The 17,072-nt window shown below is 39.9% G+C and overlaps 1 protein-coding gene across 1 annotated transcript in view; it reads right to left on the reverse strand.

The window, feature by feature from the left end:
• Nucleotides 1-2,365: 2,365 nt before the first annotated feature.
• The window catches only part of LOC125884274 (hydroperoxide isomerase ALOXE3-like), an 89,609-nt gene continuing 74,902 nt past the window's right edge, over nt 2,366-17,072 (reverse strand). Inside the window, exons 18-21 of the mRNA XM_049569183.1 lie at nt 7,063-7,184; nt 6,817-6,917; nt 3,694-3,864; nt 2,366-3,463 (exon numbers count right to left, since the gene is read on the reverse strand). Coding sequence (XP_049425140.1) covers nt 3,284-3,463; nt 3,694-3,864; nt 6,817-6,917; nt 7,063-7,184 — 574 coding nt within the window. The 3' untranslated portion in view covers nt 2,366-3,283. The remainder of the gene's footprint in view (nt 3,464-3,693; nt 3,865-6,816; nt 6,918-7,062; nt 7,185-17,072) is intronic.

Here is a 17,072-nt window from a genome sequence, read left to right on the forward strand (position 1 = left end):
GAGGCAGTGTCAGGCTGAAGGTTCTGGAAGCTTCAGTCTGACACTCAGGCTAGGTTCCACCTGCTACTCAGTTTTTCAAACATTCACACACAGTTGCACACTGAGGAGCAATTTGGGTTCAGTATCTTGCCCAACAATATGAGCCAGGAATTGAACTACCGCCCTTCTGGTTAGTGGATGACCCACTCCACCTCCTGAGCCACTGCCAATCATGGACAAGAGGATGATTTTAATGTTTAATGAAACAGAAAAACATGTAGCATAATGTTATAGTGCAGCTACAGTGAAGAGCCAGATATTATGAAATGCTTTCACATTTATTCTAATAAAAAGGAGTGGCAAACAGAACAGTTTTAAGCCTTGATTTTTAAAAGAACAAGAGTTCTACGATGAAGAATTTCCAAGAGGAAAAAGTAAAATAAAAAGACTAACTTTTTACATGTGCTGTATTGCAAAATTCTTCAATTTGTGCCAGCACAGAGTTCAGGTGGCACAATACTCACTGTTACTGTAGACACGTAGAACTACAGGCATACAGTTCATTCAGAATTTACCCTTTTTTTCTCCATGCGTTACTTGGTGAAACGTTTGTTTGTGAAGTGCTACAAGACTAACAGTGAAGATTGCTGCAACAGAAAATAAAGGTTTATGGGAAGTTACATCTGACAACATGTGACATGCAGAGGGATAGTACCAAACAGAGCATTTCTCTTGTTCTTCATTATGTCTTGTCTTCCCAAAAACATTTAAAGTAAAAGTCTAAGTGGTGTGGCTGATACTGCACTGATGCATATGCTGTATGTTTGTGTTCCACGCTTGTCTATTGCTGCCCTCTCTCTGGTAAGACAGCAGGAGGCTCCGTCTGCAGTTTCTCAGCCCTAATGGTGAACACACATCCATCTCACTGGACAGCCGCTGTGTGTAATCTAAAACAGAACTGAGCTTCAGCTGCTGCTGCACACAGCAGATGGGGCTGACAAAAGACTTTGTAAGCTTCCTGGACACGATGCATTCAGGTGTTTAAGGAATACATTGTTACGCCACAAAAACTAAATGAACAAAAGACCAAAAACCTGTGTTAAAGACATTTTTTTATGCTGAAATGCTTTGAGTTGGGTGACTGTTTGTATTTGTAAAGATAATTCATTACATCCATCAGTAAAACAGTTAAAGGTCTGCTAACACCAAATGAACAGCACACAGTCAGACTATATGATTGATTAAACAACACAACAGAGAGAGAGTACAGTCAAGCAAAATGTGTATTTGAGGAGTAAATATTCTCAGCTTAACTCAAACAGTCTTGATGTATAAGACAGAACACACTGTTCTGTTTATAGATCCATTGTAGCCTGTTACTTAGCCATGATGTGTTCATTCTTTATCTGGTCTATGGTAGACCATTGGTATAATTTCTTGTTTGTTTTATGGTAATAAATAATCCAGTGTCTCTGAAACTTTCTGCAATGTAGATATTCAGTTTCATCATTTCGATTTAAATGCAAATCTGTTTGTCAAGTTGTCATTTTGTATATATTGTCTTCTACGTTTCCATCTGCATGTAAATATATATATATGTATGTATGTATGTATGTATGTATTATTGTGAAGCCAACTTAGATATAATTATCTCGTCAGAACATTTCAACCTCTTTTCTTGGAAATTTTAAATCAGTCTTCTCTCGGGTCCATCTTTCCTGCTACTTAACATTCTGTGTTTCAAAGTTAGTTTTGAGGGTTCACCTGTTCTTTCATTGGCTATTTCTGCCAAAGCTGATGCCCTGACACATCATCTCACCACAAGCACCATAAATAAAATGTGTGACGCTGCCACCTACTGAATGAAACTCATTTGTACACCACAAGAATAAAGTATCACATGATTTTACTCACACAACTCATGCTGCCACACTCATTGAAAATATAATGCTGTGCATTTCAGTAGCCATTCTACCATATTATTTAGCGTGCCTGATAAGATTATTAGATCATAAGATCATGTCATTGTGTTCTGAGTCTCATCCTTTTTACTTTTACTTGAGCTGCCCTTACAAAGTACAAAGTGCATACTGTTGGTTGCAGTACGATTGTGACATACTTCTTTATAACATTGCACCCTGATCTTTTACTGTTTAGCTCATATATTCATTATATCTTGGAGGTATATACAAAATGGCATTCGATGATCCATCATGTTATATTCACAACAGTAAAATTACCTATGCATTTATTTGTCAGTTATTTTCAAGTTGTGTCCTTTTGTTGTTGGTAATCTCTATGATTATTTTGTTCACTTAAACACTTAATTAAAAGATGTTGTAGGAAGATAATGATGATAATGATGATCACTCAGACACATCATGTGTAGACTTAACCAGTACTTTATTTTGTTGAGGAAGTTTAGTCACAGTGTACAGTTGACCTTAGTGACATCCGATGACAAATCAGCCAAATTACTTTTACATTGATATGTGTTTGTTTACTCTTCTATAGCACATGAAGTTAATGCAGACAGTGCAAATTGTTACATTTGTGTGTATCATTTGTGGAAGATACATTTGTTTAATTTCTCAGTACAGCAGCTTCACATATTGTATTTAATGTTTCTTTTTATTTTTTTTTCTTTTTCTGTTTTTTTTTTTTTTTTTTTTTTTTAATAAAAAAAGTGTAAAACAAGGACAGAAAGAAGCACCTCCCTCATGGAACACAGGATCAGTGAAGCACTGTCTCTTTCTGTGGTTACAGGAACTTCATGTCCTCCATGAAACCGAGCAGACTTTGTTCTGAGTGACAAGTACTTGTTTTTCACACGAGATGAAAGAGACACAGTTCACTTTAAAGTTTTGTCCTCTAGTACTCGCCTATTTTTCTAACATACAGATACAGAGCATGCAGTAAATCAAGCAAAACATAGGTACCTACATTTATTTATACTTTATTATGACAGTGAATCATAAGGCGCAGTTTACTTCTAAAGTGTTACAATCTTAATGCAAAATAATATTTTTCCCTACAGTAGCTGAGTTTGATAAGAGACCCTGTATATTCACCGACATACTAAGAAGATTTAAGATGTAGATTATGATTTAAACCAGATTTTCCCCACAGTTAAATAAATTAGGTTATATAAAAATCACAGATCAATATAAAATGATCACATGCAGTAGCTTCCTTCCACCATAGTACCAGTTAAAACAGAGCATGCAGATTTTCCCTCTCTCATTTTTGTTAATATGAAGCTGAATTTGGCTGAAACAGCTGAGAGGGTCACACCTTCTGATATTCAAATGGCCACACTGTTTTCTATCACAGCTGGATCCAGGTATGTGTATGGCACCTCCAGACCAATGTTTCTGATTTTGATGCGTGCGCTTAACGTTTGAAGCTCTCCTTGAAAAGCCTTTATGTAGTGGGAGGGAATCTCCTCACTGTGATGGTACTCCAGAGACTTGCCAAGAACGACCTGATGAAATAAATAATAGAATAAAAATGCATTTTATCAATAATATTAAAATGTTCCACAAACATATAGTATTGGTACTATAATGCACAGCTGTAAGTAGTGAGCAGGACTGTTTCTTTCATTGACTGGAAGAGGGTGTTTTGCTCTGATGACGTATCAACCTGCGATACAAAACTTGAACATAAATAGCATTTATATCATTCAAATCTCATGAGGTTTTGTTCACTTACAAAGTCAGAGGATGGTTTGCTGAGTAACCACATGACGGCCATTCCATTAGCCGTTGTGCCCATGTCAGGTAATGTCTGCAGCATCGTGGCCTCGCTTGTTGTCCCCTTTGTTTTTGGTGGAGGAAGTTGCAGGGAGATGGGAGTGTTGGGCATCCAGCCTCCATAGTCATACTGCAATGATTGAATGATTGGCAGCTCACAGCATAGCACTGGTATCATGGTGATACAATTATTGTTCAAAATGTGCTTTAAAAGCTGCATGTTTTAGCCATGCTATTGCTAGTGGTTGAACAGTTTACGGATCTTTGTCTTTGAATTTTCCGAACACTGGCCACATAAAGTAATACAGTTACTACTATAATATTTTTTCCAATGAAAATTTCCCTAAGTCAGGCAAAAAGACATTTTTCCAAACTAAGATTTGTAGTATAACCAACAGGATTGGTGTTTGAGGTGATTTTGGAGACTAGACTACTTTTGGAGATGGAAACTAGATTGTATGAGTGAAGTTATTGAATACATTTCCCAATAAGAATTGACCGAAATTATACAAAAGCCTTTATTCCAAACTAGGCATTGTATTATAACCAACAGGAGACTGTTACGTGAAGTGATTTCGGAAATACTACTCTTTATAGAAGTTATTGAACATTTTTATAGTATCTCTTTTCAGTGTTGCACTTTGTAGGCAGTCTCTGCGCACTTGTTTCAGCTGCACATAGAGAGTAACATTATTTGTCCAGCTCAGATGATGTTTTTTTCTTGATGAAAAAAAGAACGGTTGTAGCTCGTTGTCTACTTAACTAGGGTTGGAACAAGGTGTTGTTCATGTTTTAACAACGTTCTGCTTCCAAATGATTGACCCGGGAAGTTTGAATCTGTGAATATCTTTCCAGCTTTATCAAACTGCAGCAGGTGGCTGCTGTTCTTGTAATGAGTACTGTACTGACCTTCTTTGTATCAAAAATTTGTATTAAGCAATGTTATAATGTTAAAAACTACATCAAAGTCATTACACTGAATAAGTGTCTGACAATATTGGTCAGGGTCATGACTAACTGATCAAGGAATGGACTTTCAAGAAAGTAAAATTAAGAGCATGTCAGTTGGGCCTTGGGTATGAGGTAGTATGACTGAGTGATGGGGAGATGAGTTGATCAAAATTAGCTTTAGAAATACCTCTGTTTATGTTGCCACCTCTCAGAAATTATAACAGGAACAGCAGGTGGGACCTTCAGGGATTTTTTTTCTTAAATAGGTGGATCTAGGCTGTTACGGTGTGGATTATATGTACAGACAGAACTGTCCACTACTAGTTTGTTGCTTTGATGATGTAGCTCAAAGCATCACTGTGCCTGCATACAGTGGTCAGTGTAGGTTGGTGGAACAGAGGAAGGGGAGGCAGGTCTGGCCCACTGTAATCTCTGTTGTTGATAGCTGGTGTTACGACTGTTGTCGTAATTTCTTTTGTTTGTGTACGTTTTGCTGCATGTGTTCTCTGTGCGTGTTCTCTGTGTTTTCTGTATGCAAATAGGTGTGTGCCATAGCCCGGTGAGGATTGGTGACTTTGATCTGCACTCGCTCCTCCGCCAAGGGCGTTCGGGTTTTTAAAGGACCAAGATGGCAGTTGCTTCAAGCTAGCAGGCACACCTCACCTTCCTCTTCTCCCAAACGGCCACATATTGTTGTGTTGTTGTAGTAAATCGTTATTGTGTTAAAGACTGTTAAATTATAGGGGTGGACTGCCAGTTTTGTTACTAACCATTTTTCTCCTTTTTATTTCGTTAGGGAGCTAAGCTTTTGTCATTTGTTTTTTTATTATTTGGTTATGTCATGATCCTGTTTTTCTGTTAAGTTTAGTTACCCATTTCATGTTCATGTTTTGTGTCTTGTCTTGTACTTCCTGTTTTATTTTGAAGTGTTCACCTGCCTCTCCTTGTCTCCGTACGTTTTACTACCTGTCTGGCGCTGTCACACCTGCTCCCTGATTGTTCCTCCCCAGCTGTGTCTCATCAACCCCTATTACCTCATGTATTTAACCCTCATGTCTTCCCCTGTCTTGTTGCCAGTTCGTCGTACTTCACAGTCCTTGTTCCAGCACTCTATCTTGTCTCGTCTTGCCGGTAATAACAGTTTTGTCTTTTGATCTAGTCTTTGCCTCACGATTTGGATACCTTTGCCAGTCCTGATTGATATTCTGTGTACCGAACCCTGCCTGTCTTTTTGAATAAACCTCGTTCTTGTCTAACCGGAAAAGAATCGAGCCTTTGTGTCCTTTCCGAGCCACGTTCATGACAGGTTAGGCTATTTACTTACTCCCTGGGCAGGATTGTTTTTGTTTGTTATTTTGGCCTGTGTCCACCCTGAAGTCATTATTTCAGTTAATTCTGTTATTTAAATATTGTAAATAAATTCGCACTATTGATCGTTCCACATGTCTTTTTCATTGTGGCTACTTGGGACTTGGGGAAGATGGGGCCTTTCGTGTTGTGTCTCAGACACCCCTAGCCTGGACATAACACTGGGCTGTTAAGTGAGCGGCTCTTTCCTTTGAGACATTGCGACACATCTGTAAGTTTTCTTAGCACTGTTTTAAATTGTTTAATAACCCAGTTAATGCAAGAACTTGACTTTTGTCTCTAAGTTGTAGTGGAACATTACAATGTGAATGTGTATACAGAACTGTGAATCAATGAATCACAGAGTCCAAACTACACTACCACCACAGTTATGACTGTGTTGGAATGTGGGAATGTGTGTGTGTGTCTGTGTCTGTGTCTGTCTGTCTGTGGCATGACTCTTTTATGAGCTACTGTAAGAGAGCTGCAATAGTGATTGCGGTAGAATCATTCTTTTTCTCTCTTACTTGCTCACCAGGTAGATTGCATTTGTGCACCCACAGGAACCTACAAGGGGGTAGTTCTTGTGTTTTCTATGAAATATAATCCTGCCGATGCCACTGCCTACGTGCAGACTCACAGACCTGCTAGCATGGCTGCATCGACTTTTGTTTATGTCATCCATCTGTTTCCAGTCCAGAAAAAAACCTGCAGACGTCATGAACCCATTCTACAATAATGGCAACATTATAATTGATCATCCCAGTAAATTAAAAGGTTTCACCTGTCCAGCGTTCACAGCAGAGTGTTGTGCTGAGCAAGTGAAGATCACCATGGTGACAAACTTGACCAACTCTTTCACGGTGGTAAAGCTCTGTGGAATTCCTGAGAATTAGACGAAATAAACTGCATGAATTAAAGTTGCCTAGATGATTTAAGTTTGAGTTATCTTTGCAATATGAACATGTTATATTAAATATAAATGTGCACATCTCTCATCATTAATATTGAGCTTTTCTTTTAAGCCCACCTGTGCCTTCTTGGGAAAGGAATCCATGTTCAAAAATGTCCCCAATCCACTTCTGCAGGTCGTCGTCTTCCTTGACCGCATCATTATTCTTGTAGTAGAAGCTGAGCACTCCCTGCACATACCTTTGAGATATGTGGATAAGTACCAATGTAAAATACATTTGTGGTTGATTTATGCATTTTTTCATACATACTGCAGTAGTAAAGTATAACTCTTTTGTGAGGCTATTTAATGTCCATCTCTTTAGTATGATCAGTTCTGTTCTTTTTAAGAATTTGGTGCAATATATGACAACGTTTGTTGAGAGTTAGATAAGATCGATACACCTCTCATATTTCTGCATTAAATATAAAGCTACAGCTGGGTGGCAATTAGCTTAGCTTAGTATAAAGACTGCAAGTGGAGGGAAGTGATTAGCCTGGCTGGCTTCAGAGTTCTAATCGATGCCTACTAGCACCTCTAAACTTTAGTAATTGTAAGAACAAAAGCTAGCTCATAGGGCTCTAGGGAGGATAAGTATATCAGGATATTTGGAAACCATGTTGTGTAAGATCACTTGTTCAAACAGCAAATTGTCTTTGCATAAACAATATGTATTGTGTCCCTAATTCTAACTGCCGCTCTGTACAGTAAATTGTTTGACGTGCATTTCCAGTATACTGGAAAAAACAGCCTCAGTCAGCTGTAAGTGACTGAGGCTGAGGATTGACCTGTGGGGTGCCCCAAGGGTCAATCCTGGGACCCCTTCTGTTCAATCTCTACATGCTGCCTTTAAGCCAGTTAATACAAAGTAATAATGTGTCCTACCACAATTATGCAGACGACACTCAGATCTATGTCTCACTGACAGCAGGTGAATATGGACCAGTGGATTCACTCTGTCACTGCATCCAACAGGTCAGTGTGTAGATGCAAAACAACTTTCTCCAGCTAAATTCAGACAAGACTTAAGTCATCGTATTTGGTCCACAGAAACAAAGAGAAAGTGTCAGCAGTCACCTCCAGTCTCTCTCTCTAAAACCTACAAATCAGGTTAGAAATCTCGGGGTAATAATGGACTCAGAATTGAACTTTAACAGCCACATCAAATCAATAACATCAGCAGCTTTTTACCATCTAAAAAACATTGCCAAAATCAAAGGTATAGTGTCTAAGCCTGACTGGAGAGACTTATCCATGCATTTGTCTCTAGTAGGTTAGACTACTGTAACGGCCTGCTCACTGGCCTCTCCAAACGGGCCGTAAGACAGCTGCAGTACATCCAGAATGCTGCTGCTCGGGTCCTGACCAGAACCAGGAATGAGCACATTAGTCCTGTGCTCAGGTCTCTACACTGGCTTCCTGTGGCTCAGAGAATAGACTTTAAAGCAGCTCTGCTTGTGTACAAGTCTATCCACGGCCTAGCACCAAAGTACATCTCTGACATGTTAGTGCCATATGAACCATCTCGGACTCTGAGGACCTCAGGGACCGGCCTCCTGCTGGTGCCCAGAGTCAGGACTAAACATGGGGAATCAGGATTCCAGTTTTATGCAGCTAAAATCTGGAACAGTCTTTCTGAAGATGTGAGACAGGCCTCTACTCTGACAATGTTCAAATCTAGGCTCAAAACAGCTCTATTTCACTGTGCATATGACTGAAAGGATCTTATCTGCACTCTTCTCTTTTAAAGTTCATTTTATAATGATTATTTATGTTTTTATTTTGTATTGTGATTTTAATGCATTTTCTTGTTCTGTAAAGCACTTTGAATTGCTTTGTGTACGAATTGTGCTCTACAAATAAACTTGCCTTGCCTTGCCTTAAGTCATCTCCTGATCAGTAGTTGCAAAATCAGTCTAGGCTCTCTCTATAGGATGGCCCAGCAGCAAGGCATTATTTACAAGAGCACGAAGCACAATTTGGGGACAAACTAAATAAAATGAAATCTCTAATCCTACATTTGTATTCTCAGGGTGCTTTCTTGGTAAAGACTTCCTCTCCCTGCTGGAGCATTCTCATTAACACAGATCTGATGCCTCTGTGCTGGCCAGCTGATCTGCCCTGTCCTCATTAGTATCATTAGTTGTATGTGATTCAGTTGGGTGCTTGGTTTCTAGCAAACAGCTACATTAATTGTGTTTCATGACTTTTTTCCCTCAAAGCAAATCCTGTACTGAAATCTAACCCTAACTCTAATCTGAGACACACACTGTGCAAATGATGGTCATTTTCCACCTTGGTGTACTTCAGGCCAACTGCATTCTAACTAACCCTGATATGGTGTAGGTCTTTACAGTGTTTAGCATGACAGCTACAGTACAGGCCAAAAGTTTGGACACACCTTCTCATTCAATGCGTTTTCTTTATTTTTATGACTATTTACATTGTAGATTCTCACTGAAGGCATCAAAACTATGAATGAACACATGTGGAGTTATGTACTTAACAAAAAAAGGTGAAATAACTGAAAACATGTTTTATATTCTAGTTTCTTCAAAATAGCCACCCTTTGCTCCGATTACTGCTTTGCACACTCTTGGCATTCTCTCCATGAGCTTCAAGAGGTAGTCACCTGAAATGGTTTTCCAACAGTCTTGAAGGAGTTCCCAGAGGTGTTTAGCACTTGTTGGCCCCTTTGCCTTCACTCTGCGGTCCAGCTCACCCCAAACCATCTCGACTGGGTTCAGGTCCGGTGACTGTGGAGGCCAGATCATCTGCCGCAGCACTCCATCACTCTCCTTCTTGGTCAAATAGCCCTTACACAGCCTGGAGGTGTGTTTGGGGTCATTGTCCTGTTGAAAAATAAATGATCGTCCAACTAAACGCAAACCGGATGGGATGGCATGTCGCTGCAGGATGCTGTGGTAGCCATGCTGGTTCAGTGTGCCTTCAATTTTGAATAAATCCCCAACAGTGTCACCAGCAAAACACCCCCACACCATCACACCTCCTCCTCCATGCTTCACAGTGGGAACCAGGCATGTGGAATCCATCCGTTCACCTTTTCTGCGTCTCACAAAGACACGGCAGTTGGAACCAAAGATCTCAAATTTGGACTCATCAGACCAAAGCACAGATTTCCACTGGTCTAATGTCCATTCCTTGTGTTTCTTGGCCCAAACAAATCTCTTCTGCTTGTTGCCTCTCCTTAGCAGTGGTTTCCTAGCAGCTATTTGACCATGAAGGCCTGATTCGCGCAGTCTCCTCTTAACAGTTGTTCTAGAGATGGGTCTGCTGCTAGAACTCTGTGTGGCATTCATCTGGTCTCTGATCTGAGCTGCTGTTAACTTGCCATTTCTGAGGCTGGTGACTCGGATGAACTTCTGAACTCCTCAGAAGCAGAGGTGACTCTTGGTCTTCCTTTCCTGGGTCGGTCCTCATGTGTGCCAGTTTCGTTGTAGCGCTTGATGGTTTTTGCGACTCCACTTGGGGACACATTTAAAGTTTTTGCAATTTTCCGGACTGACTGACCTTCATTTCTTAAAGTAATGATGGCCACTCGTTTTTCTTTAGTTAGCTGATTGGTTCTTGCCATAATATGAATTTTAACAGTTGTCCAATAGGGCTGTCGGCTGTGTATTAACCTGACTTCTGCACAACACAACTGATGGTCCCAACCCCATTGATAAAGCAAGAAATTCCACTAATTAACCCTGATAAGGCACACCTGTGAAGTGGAAACCATTTCAGGTGACTACCTCTTGAAGCTCATGGAGAGAATGCCAAGAGTGTGCAAAGCAGTAATCAGAGCAAAGGGTGGCTATTTTGAAGAAACTAGAATATAAAACATGTTTTCAGTTATTTCACCTTTTTTGTTAAGTACATAACTCCACATGTGTTCATTCATAGTTTTGATGCCTTCAGTGAGAATCTACAATGTAAATAGTCATGAAAATAAAGAAAACGCATTGAATGAGAAGGTGTGTCCAAACTTTTGGCCTGTACTGTACATGTCACTAAAACATACATGATGATGGTAACACTTTACGATAAGGTACACAAAATTAGAGTAGTTATTGATGAACTAATGAGGAACTAATGAGGAACGAATGAGTAGTTCCTAGGCCCGTTTCCACCGCAGGAACTTCAGGGTAATTTTATGGGGCCGGGGCCGTTGGTGCGTGTCTCCACCGCAGGAACCACCCCCGAAGGACAGAGTTCCGGAACTTTTACAGGGGCTAAACAAGTCCCTGCCTCGGGGGTAGGTACTCAGAACGGCCCCGAAAGACTCCTGGCTGGGGCTTGGGGTTTACTTGGTGCTGATTGGATATACTCAAGGAGGGATGTGACGACAACAGAAGCAACAAAATAGCCGGCATTTTTAAAACTCAGAAGACGAGGGTTAGCTCGTTCATATAGCTTCCGCCGCCATGTAAAAAAAAACTCACTAAATGGCCCGTGAAAAAATTATTCTTTCCAGTAGATATCTTAGTTACAACATGATTGAGCTAGCAAAGCAGTTTTGTGTTGATATGTGTAGTATTTATTCAGTTATGGGAAATCACAATGTCTAGAAAGCATCAGCTAACAGCAGCAGCAAAGCTAACATCAGGACGTCATCTGTTAAAAGCCTCCCGTTGTCGGATACGACATGAAACTACTCCAGTTAGCTCAATCATGTTGTAACTAAGACATCCGCTGGAAAAAATATTTTTTTCACAGGCCATTTAGTTAGTTATAACAGACACCGCTATCGGCTAACGGTGTCCCTACGTCGCCCCGGTCAAAATGGTTGCGCAACGATTATGTCACATCCAGAGGCAGCCCGTAACTTTACAGGAACCTTCCTCGTACTCCACTCAGTGGAGACACGGCGGTTGAGAGGGCCGAACGAGAGGACGTTCCTGTAGTAGTTCCTGCTCCCCAAATAGTACCAGGAACTTCTTCAGTGGAAACGGGCCTACTGAGGAACTAAGCTACACAAAATTAGAGTAGTTACTGGGGAACTAATGAGAAACTAATGAGGAACTAATGAAGAACTAACAAAGAACGAACAGTGCTTAATTTGAGCCGGAACGTACTGGAACACAGGATCTTTTCAGAAAAGGCCCTGGTGTGTCCCGGAACTAATTTGCATGGGTCTAGAACTTTTCACATCTAAAAACTACATACAGTATTGGCTGATGTCACTAGTGTTGCAGGGTATACTGGTAATGGTAGACCGCGGTACTAAAACTCCACAGTAGCCTATGTATGATAGTTCAAAGTCCAATCGCAAGACGGTGAGTGTCCATGCACCGTCCCGGCGCGCGCTGGCCAACTGGCACTCAATATGCTGCTGTAGTGGTTTGTTTTCCAGACATGTGAGTATCTTTGAGCAGTGAAAGTTATTATTTATTTATTTTTACTTGTCGGCAGTGATTTGTTTTCCACAGAGCTCTATGTGCGAGCATTTTACTCGCATTTGTGACTAAAAATAGTTTTCTGCCAGCAAAATAAATCATTCAGCTCGCTGTGTGAGTACAGATTTCAACCAGCAGCAGAAAGGAAAATCAAATCCTGCCGGTTGTGGGTTGAATGGGGGTCACAGACAGGATACGGCGGTCAAATACGGCGGAGGCTCATAGTGCTCCGCGCCGCAACATAACGGCTTACCGGCGAGTCCGACTCCAGGTCCAGTAATTTCCTCTTCTTGGTGTCATGACTGCCCAGTAGTACCTGGACAGCTGAGCATTGGCGGTACACAGGTATGTGGCATGTCAGAGGAGAAATGCGCCGTTCACATTTCTCTCTTTGTGGCAGGTAACGGCCCACAAACCTCACCGCACTTTAGGGACTGTTTTTTGCTTATGAAGGGACTGTTCTTTACTTGTCAGGGGAGGAGGGTGGCTGGTTGATTTTTATTTTATTTATTCATTTTATTTTGATCCCCCCCCATGTTAATCACTGATTGATGCTGTTTTTGAAGTATGAATAAGTCAATAAGTAATTTATTCCATTGAAATATCACTGATGTATTATAGAAAAGTGATTTATCTTTTTATAAATGACAAAAGGCACATCTGCCTCATTTTTGCCATGGTATTGTGATACTACTCAGAACCGTGATACTTTCACTGGTATCATACCGTGGGTCCCAATTTTGGTACGGTGACGACACTAGATGTCACAACCATTCCATTCGGAGTTGCACAGTGAGGCGGCTCGGTGCCGCTTAAAAAAGTGTTCCCCCACTTTTGGGAGTGGGGGAACACTGCTCTCTCAGAGGCCCAGAGTGTTCCCCTACTTCTAATTTTACAAATTAAGCACTGGGAACGAACAAGTAATTACTGAGAAACTAAGGTACATAAAATTAGAGTAGTTACTGAGGAACTAATGATGAACTAACTATTAGTTAATGGTCAGTTCTTCATTAACTCATGATCAAATTTCATAGAGGGGTTAATCAAGACTTAATAATTAGTAAATTTGTTACTTCATCAGTACAGAATCATTACTCAATAACCTGTCCATTAGTTAACCTTTTTATGTCCTAAAGTAAAGTGACACATAATGAGTAGTCTTTCATTACTTCATCATCATCTTTACAATTAGTTCCTTAACAAAAATAATCAGACAGCAGGATTCTTGAGAAGAGACACACCAAACCGACATCAAAGAACTAGCGGCAACGAAAGCCAACAGTTGCGTCGTCTACGTCGCCTCACGTCACCCTGTGTCAGTTGCAGTTGAACACACTACAAAGACTACACCCGACGCTTGAAACTGTTACTCATTCATTTTGGCACTGCCCCATTGTCAAAAGACTCTGGAGTGATATTTGTAATTTTATTGCGAACAATACTGAAAAAGAATTTAAGCTGTTTTGGAGGGATGTACTGTTTGGACTTTTTGACTTTAACAGAAATACGGCAAAACCCAATGAAAGATTTATTATTAATCTCATCTTACTTTTGGCAAGATTTCACATTCACAAATGTAAGTTTACACATAGAAAACCTTCTTTTGTTGCTTTCGTTACATCAATTCCATTAAATTTCCCCTTAATCAAAAGGTAATCAAAACCATTAATATTTGTGATCATTTTAATATTTTCTTGTAAACTCATATCCCCCCTGGCATATGTGATATATGACATATATGTGTAATGTTGAAGATCTGCATTCTGTAAACTTCCTGTCTTAAATAAAGTTGTGAAAAAAAAAAGACTACAGTACATCCGATGGCCAAGTAGCACGTACGTTCTGCGCCTGCGTGAAAGGAAATAACGCAAAAAGCGAAACCGGAAGTCCGTTGCATGCATGAGATCATAGACATATATACATAGACACCGCATCGACTGCCTGAGCGCGTCCTCGCCGGCCGCCATCTTGGATGGGTCTCGCTTCGCCTCCACAGTGCATTCACTTCTATTGAGGAAGGAGCTGTATGCACAAGTAAAATAGAATAACTCGCTGAATAGATAGATAGATAGATAGATAGATATACACACACATATATATATACACTGTATAAACACAATATACACAATACAAAACAGTATAGCATATTAATAAATTTATTAATATATTTTAATAAAGAAAAAGCTCTATTGTTGATTGAGTTTATTTCTCACACACACCCACTCTCTTTTATACCCACAGCCATCAGACTTAATAATTCTTTGTTAAATAGATGATCTTACAGACTTCTTTGAAATTTTCTTTTCGGGGATTAGTAAAGTTATTCTTATTACACTGACTGCTGTGATCCCTCAAAAGTAGTAAAAAACATTTTCAGTATTTACATAAACACTGAAATTAATTTTGGTATTGGTATTATGTACTATACTATTACTATGAAAATGGGACTGTGGTCAAGATAATTTGAAAAAAGATACAGAAGGATGAGCAGCAGGGGATATTTGCAGCACAGCTGGTGGAAAAGTGAATATGTGCACAAAGGTGTGCTAGGCAAGGCAAGTTTATTTGTATAGCACAATTCAACACAAGGTAGTTCAAAGTGCTTTACAGAGACATTAAAAGCAACAAGACACTATTTAAAACAATAAAAACAGTCGATTGAAAAGGGAAATAGAAATTGAGAATGATAGTGATAATAATAAAATACAGTAACATAAAATAAAAACAGGCTCAATACATTGAACCGTCAGGATAAGAAAAGAAGTAGAATAATAAAGGGCATAAATCAGCAGTGTGTAGTTAAAAAGTACGGGCAGTAGAATACAGCAGGTAAGTATTTAATCTAAGAGTACGCTTCAGTAAACAATAGTGTTTTTAACCCTGATTTAAAGGAGCTGACAGTTTGAGCAAACCTCAGATCTACATATTATGCTATACATAATATGCTACATATATATATATATATATATATATATATATATATATATATATATATATATATATATATCCCACTCTGGGGTTGAGGTGAATAAAAGCACTGTGTTGTGACCTAAATAACATGCTGTTGCTATCTGCAGAAAGTATTAAAGCATGAAATCCCGCATTTTTAATGTACGAAAGCATCCTGTATCATAACTACATGTGTGCCGTTTGTAACAAACCAAACCGCGTGAAAATCAGTTGAAAATTCAGCGAGTTATTCTATTTTACTTGTGCATACAGCTCCTTCCTCAGTAGAAGTGAATGCACTGTGGAGGCGAAGGGAGACCCATCCAAGATGGCGGCCGGCGAGGACGTCGGCTCCAATAGGCAGCGGCAGTCAATGCGGCGTCTATGTATATATGTCTATGCATGAGATCAACAAAGTAGCGCGGAGTGACAGAGTGATACATCTTGTCAGGCGAGGGGTTTCCTATCTGTGCAGCCGAGCACCACAGCACCTCCATGGACTATCACATCCAGACGGTCCCGGTGTTTCCTCCGCAGGCTACACTTCACTCAACTTCACTCACCTTCACTCAGCTTCACTCAGCTGTCCGACAAACCCGCTGCTTCTTCCCACTTTAACCTGAATAATAAACCAGGGCTCGGTGCTCCGGTTGGATCCAAACCGAGAGCCGGGGCTAACGTTAGCTGGGAAGCTAGCGGAGGCTAACTGGCTGTGCTTCCCGCCGGTCATGCTCCCAGTTAGCTTCGGTTTGTTATTCAGGTTAAAGTGGGAAGAAGCAGCCGATTTGTAGGGCAGCTGAGTGAAGTGGAACCTGAAGAGGAAGCACCGGTTAGCCCCGGTTTCACTACAGGCAGATTCACTCGCTACAGGGAAGAGGATATAACACCTGAACAGCCAGTCAGAGGGATCTCTCTCACCGACAAGCTCCGCTGCCGATTCAACATGCTAAATCGGCCGAAAATTTGGAATGAACGATGAACTATTAGTTAATGGCCAGTTCTTCAGTAAGTCCTAATCAAATTTCAGAGGAGTAGTTACTGAGGAACTAATGAGGAACTAACTATTACTTAATCATTACCTATCTTTTTTGTATACCCTAAAGTAAAGTGAGACATCAAAATGAGTAGGTAATGATTCAGTACTCATTACCTACTCATTTTGATGTCTCACTTTACTGTAGGGTATACAAAAAGAGTAACTAATGAGTAGGTGATGATTCAGTAATCATTACCTACTCATTTTGATGTCTCACTTTACTTTAGGGTACACAAAAAGGGTAGGTAATGATTAAGTAATAGTTAGTTCCTCATTAGTTCCTACTCCTACTCTGAAATTTGATCAGGAGTTACTGAAGAACTGCCCACTAACTAATAGTTAGTTCCTCATTCATTCCAAATTTGTTTCATAGTAACTACTTTAAATTTTGTGCACTTCAAACAACTGTAGGGGGCTGTGAACAACGGTGTGATCAGTATACAGTACGCAGCCCCCATGATAAATTCTTTAAGCTTAGCCTACCTATAATGTGACACACTATCATATTTATTTCTAAGGCATCATCGTACAGAATAACATGGATGATCATTTTAATGTGTATGTGGTCTGAAAATAATGAATAAACCCTTCTCAAGAATCCTGTCTGATTTTTTTTTGTTAAGGAACTAATTGTAAAGATGATGATGAAGTAATGAAAGACTACTCATTATGTGTCACTTTACTTTAGGACATAAAAAGGT

This window comes from Epinephelus fuscoguttatus, linkage group LG3 (assembly GCF_011397635.1).
Source record: "Epinephelus fuscoguttatus linkage group LG3, E.fuscoguttatus.final_Chr_v1".
In the NCBI taxonomy this organism is placed as follows: domain Eukaryota; kingdom Metazoa; phylum Chordata; class Actinopteri; order Perciformes; family Serranidae; genus Epinephelus; species Epinephelus fuscoguttatus.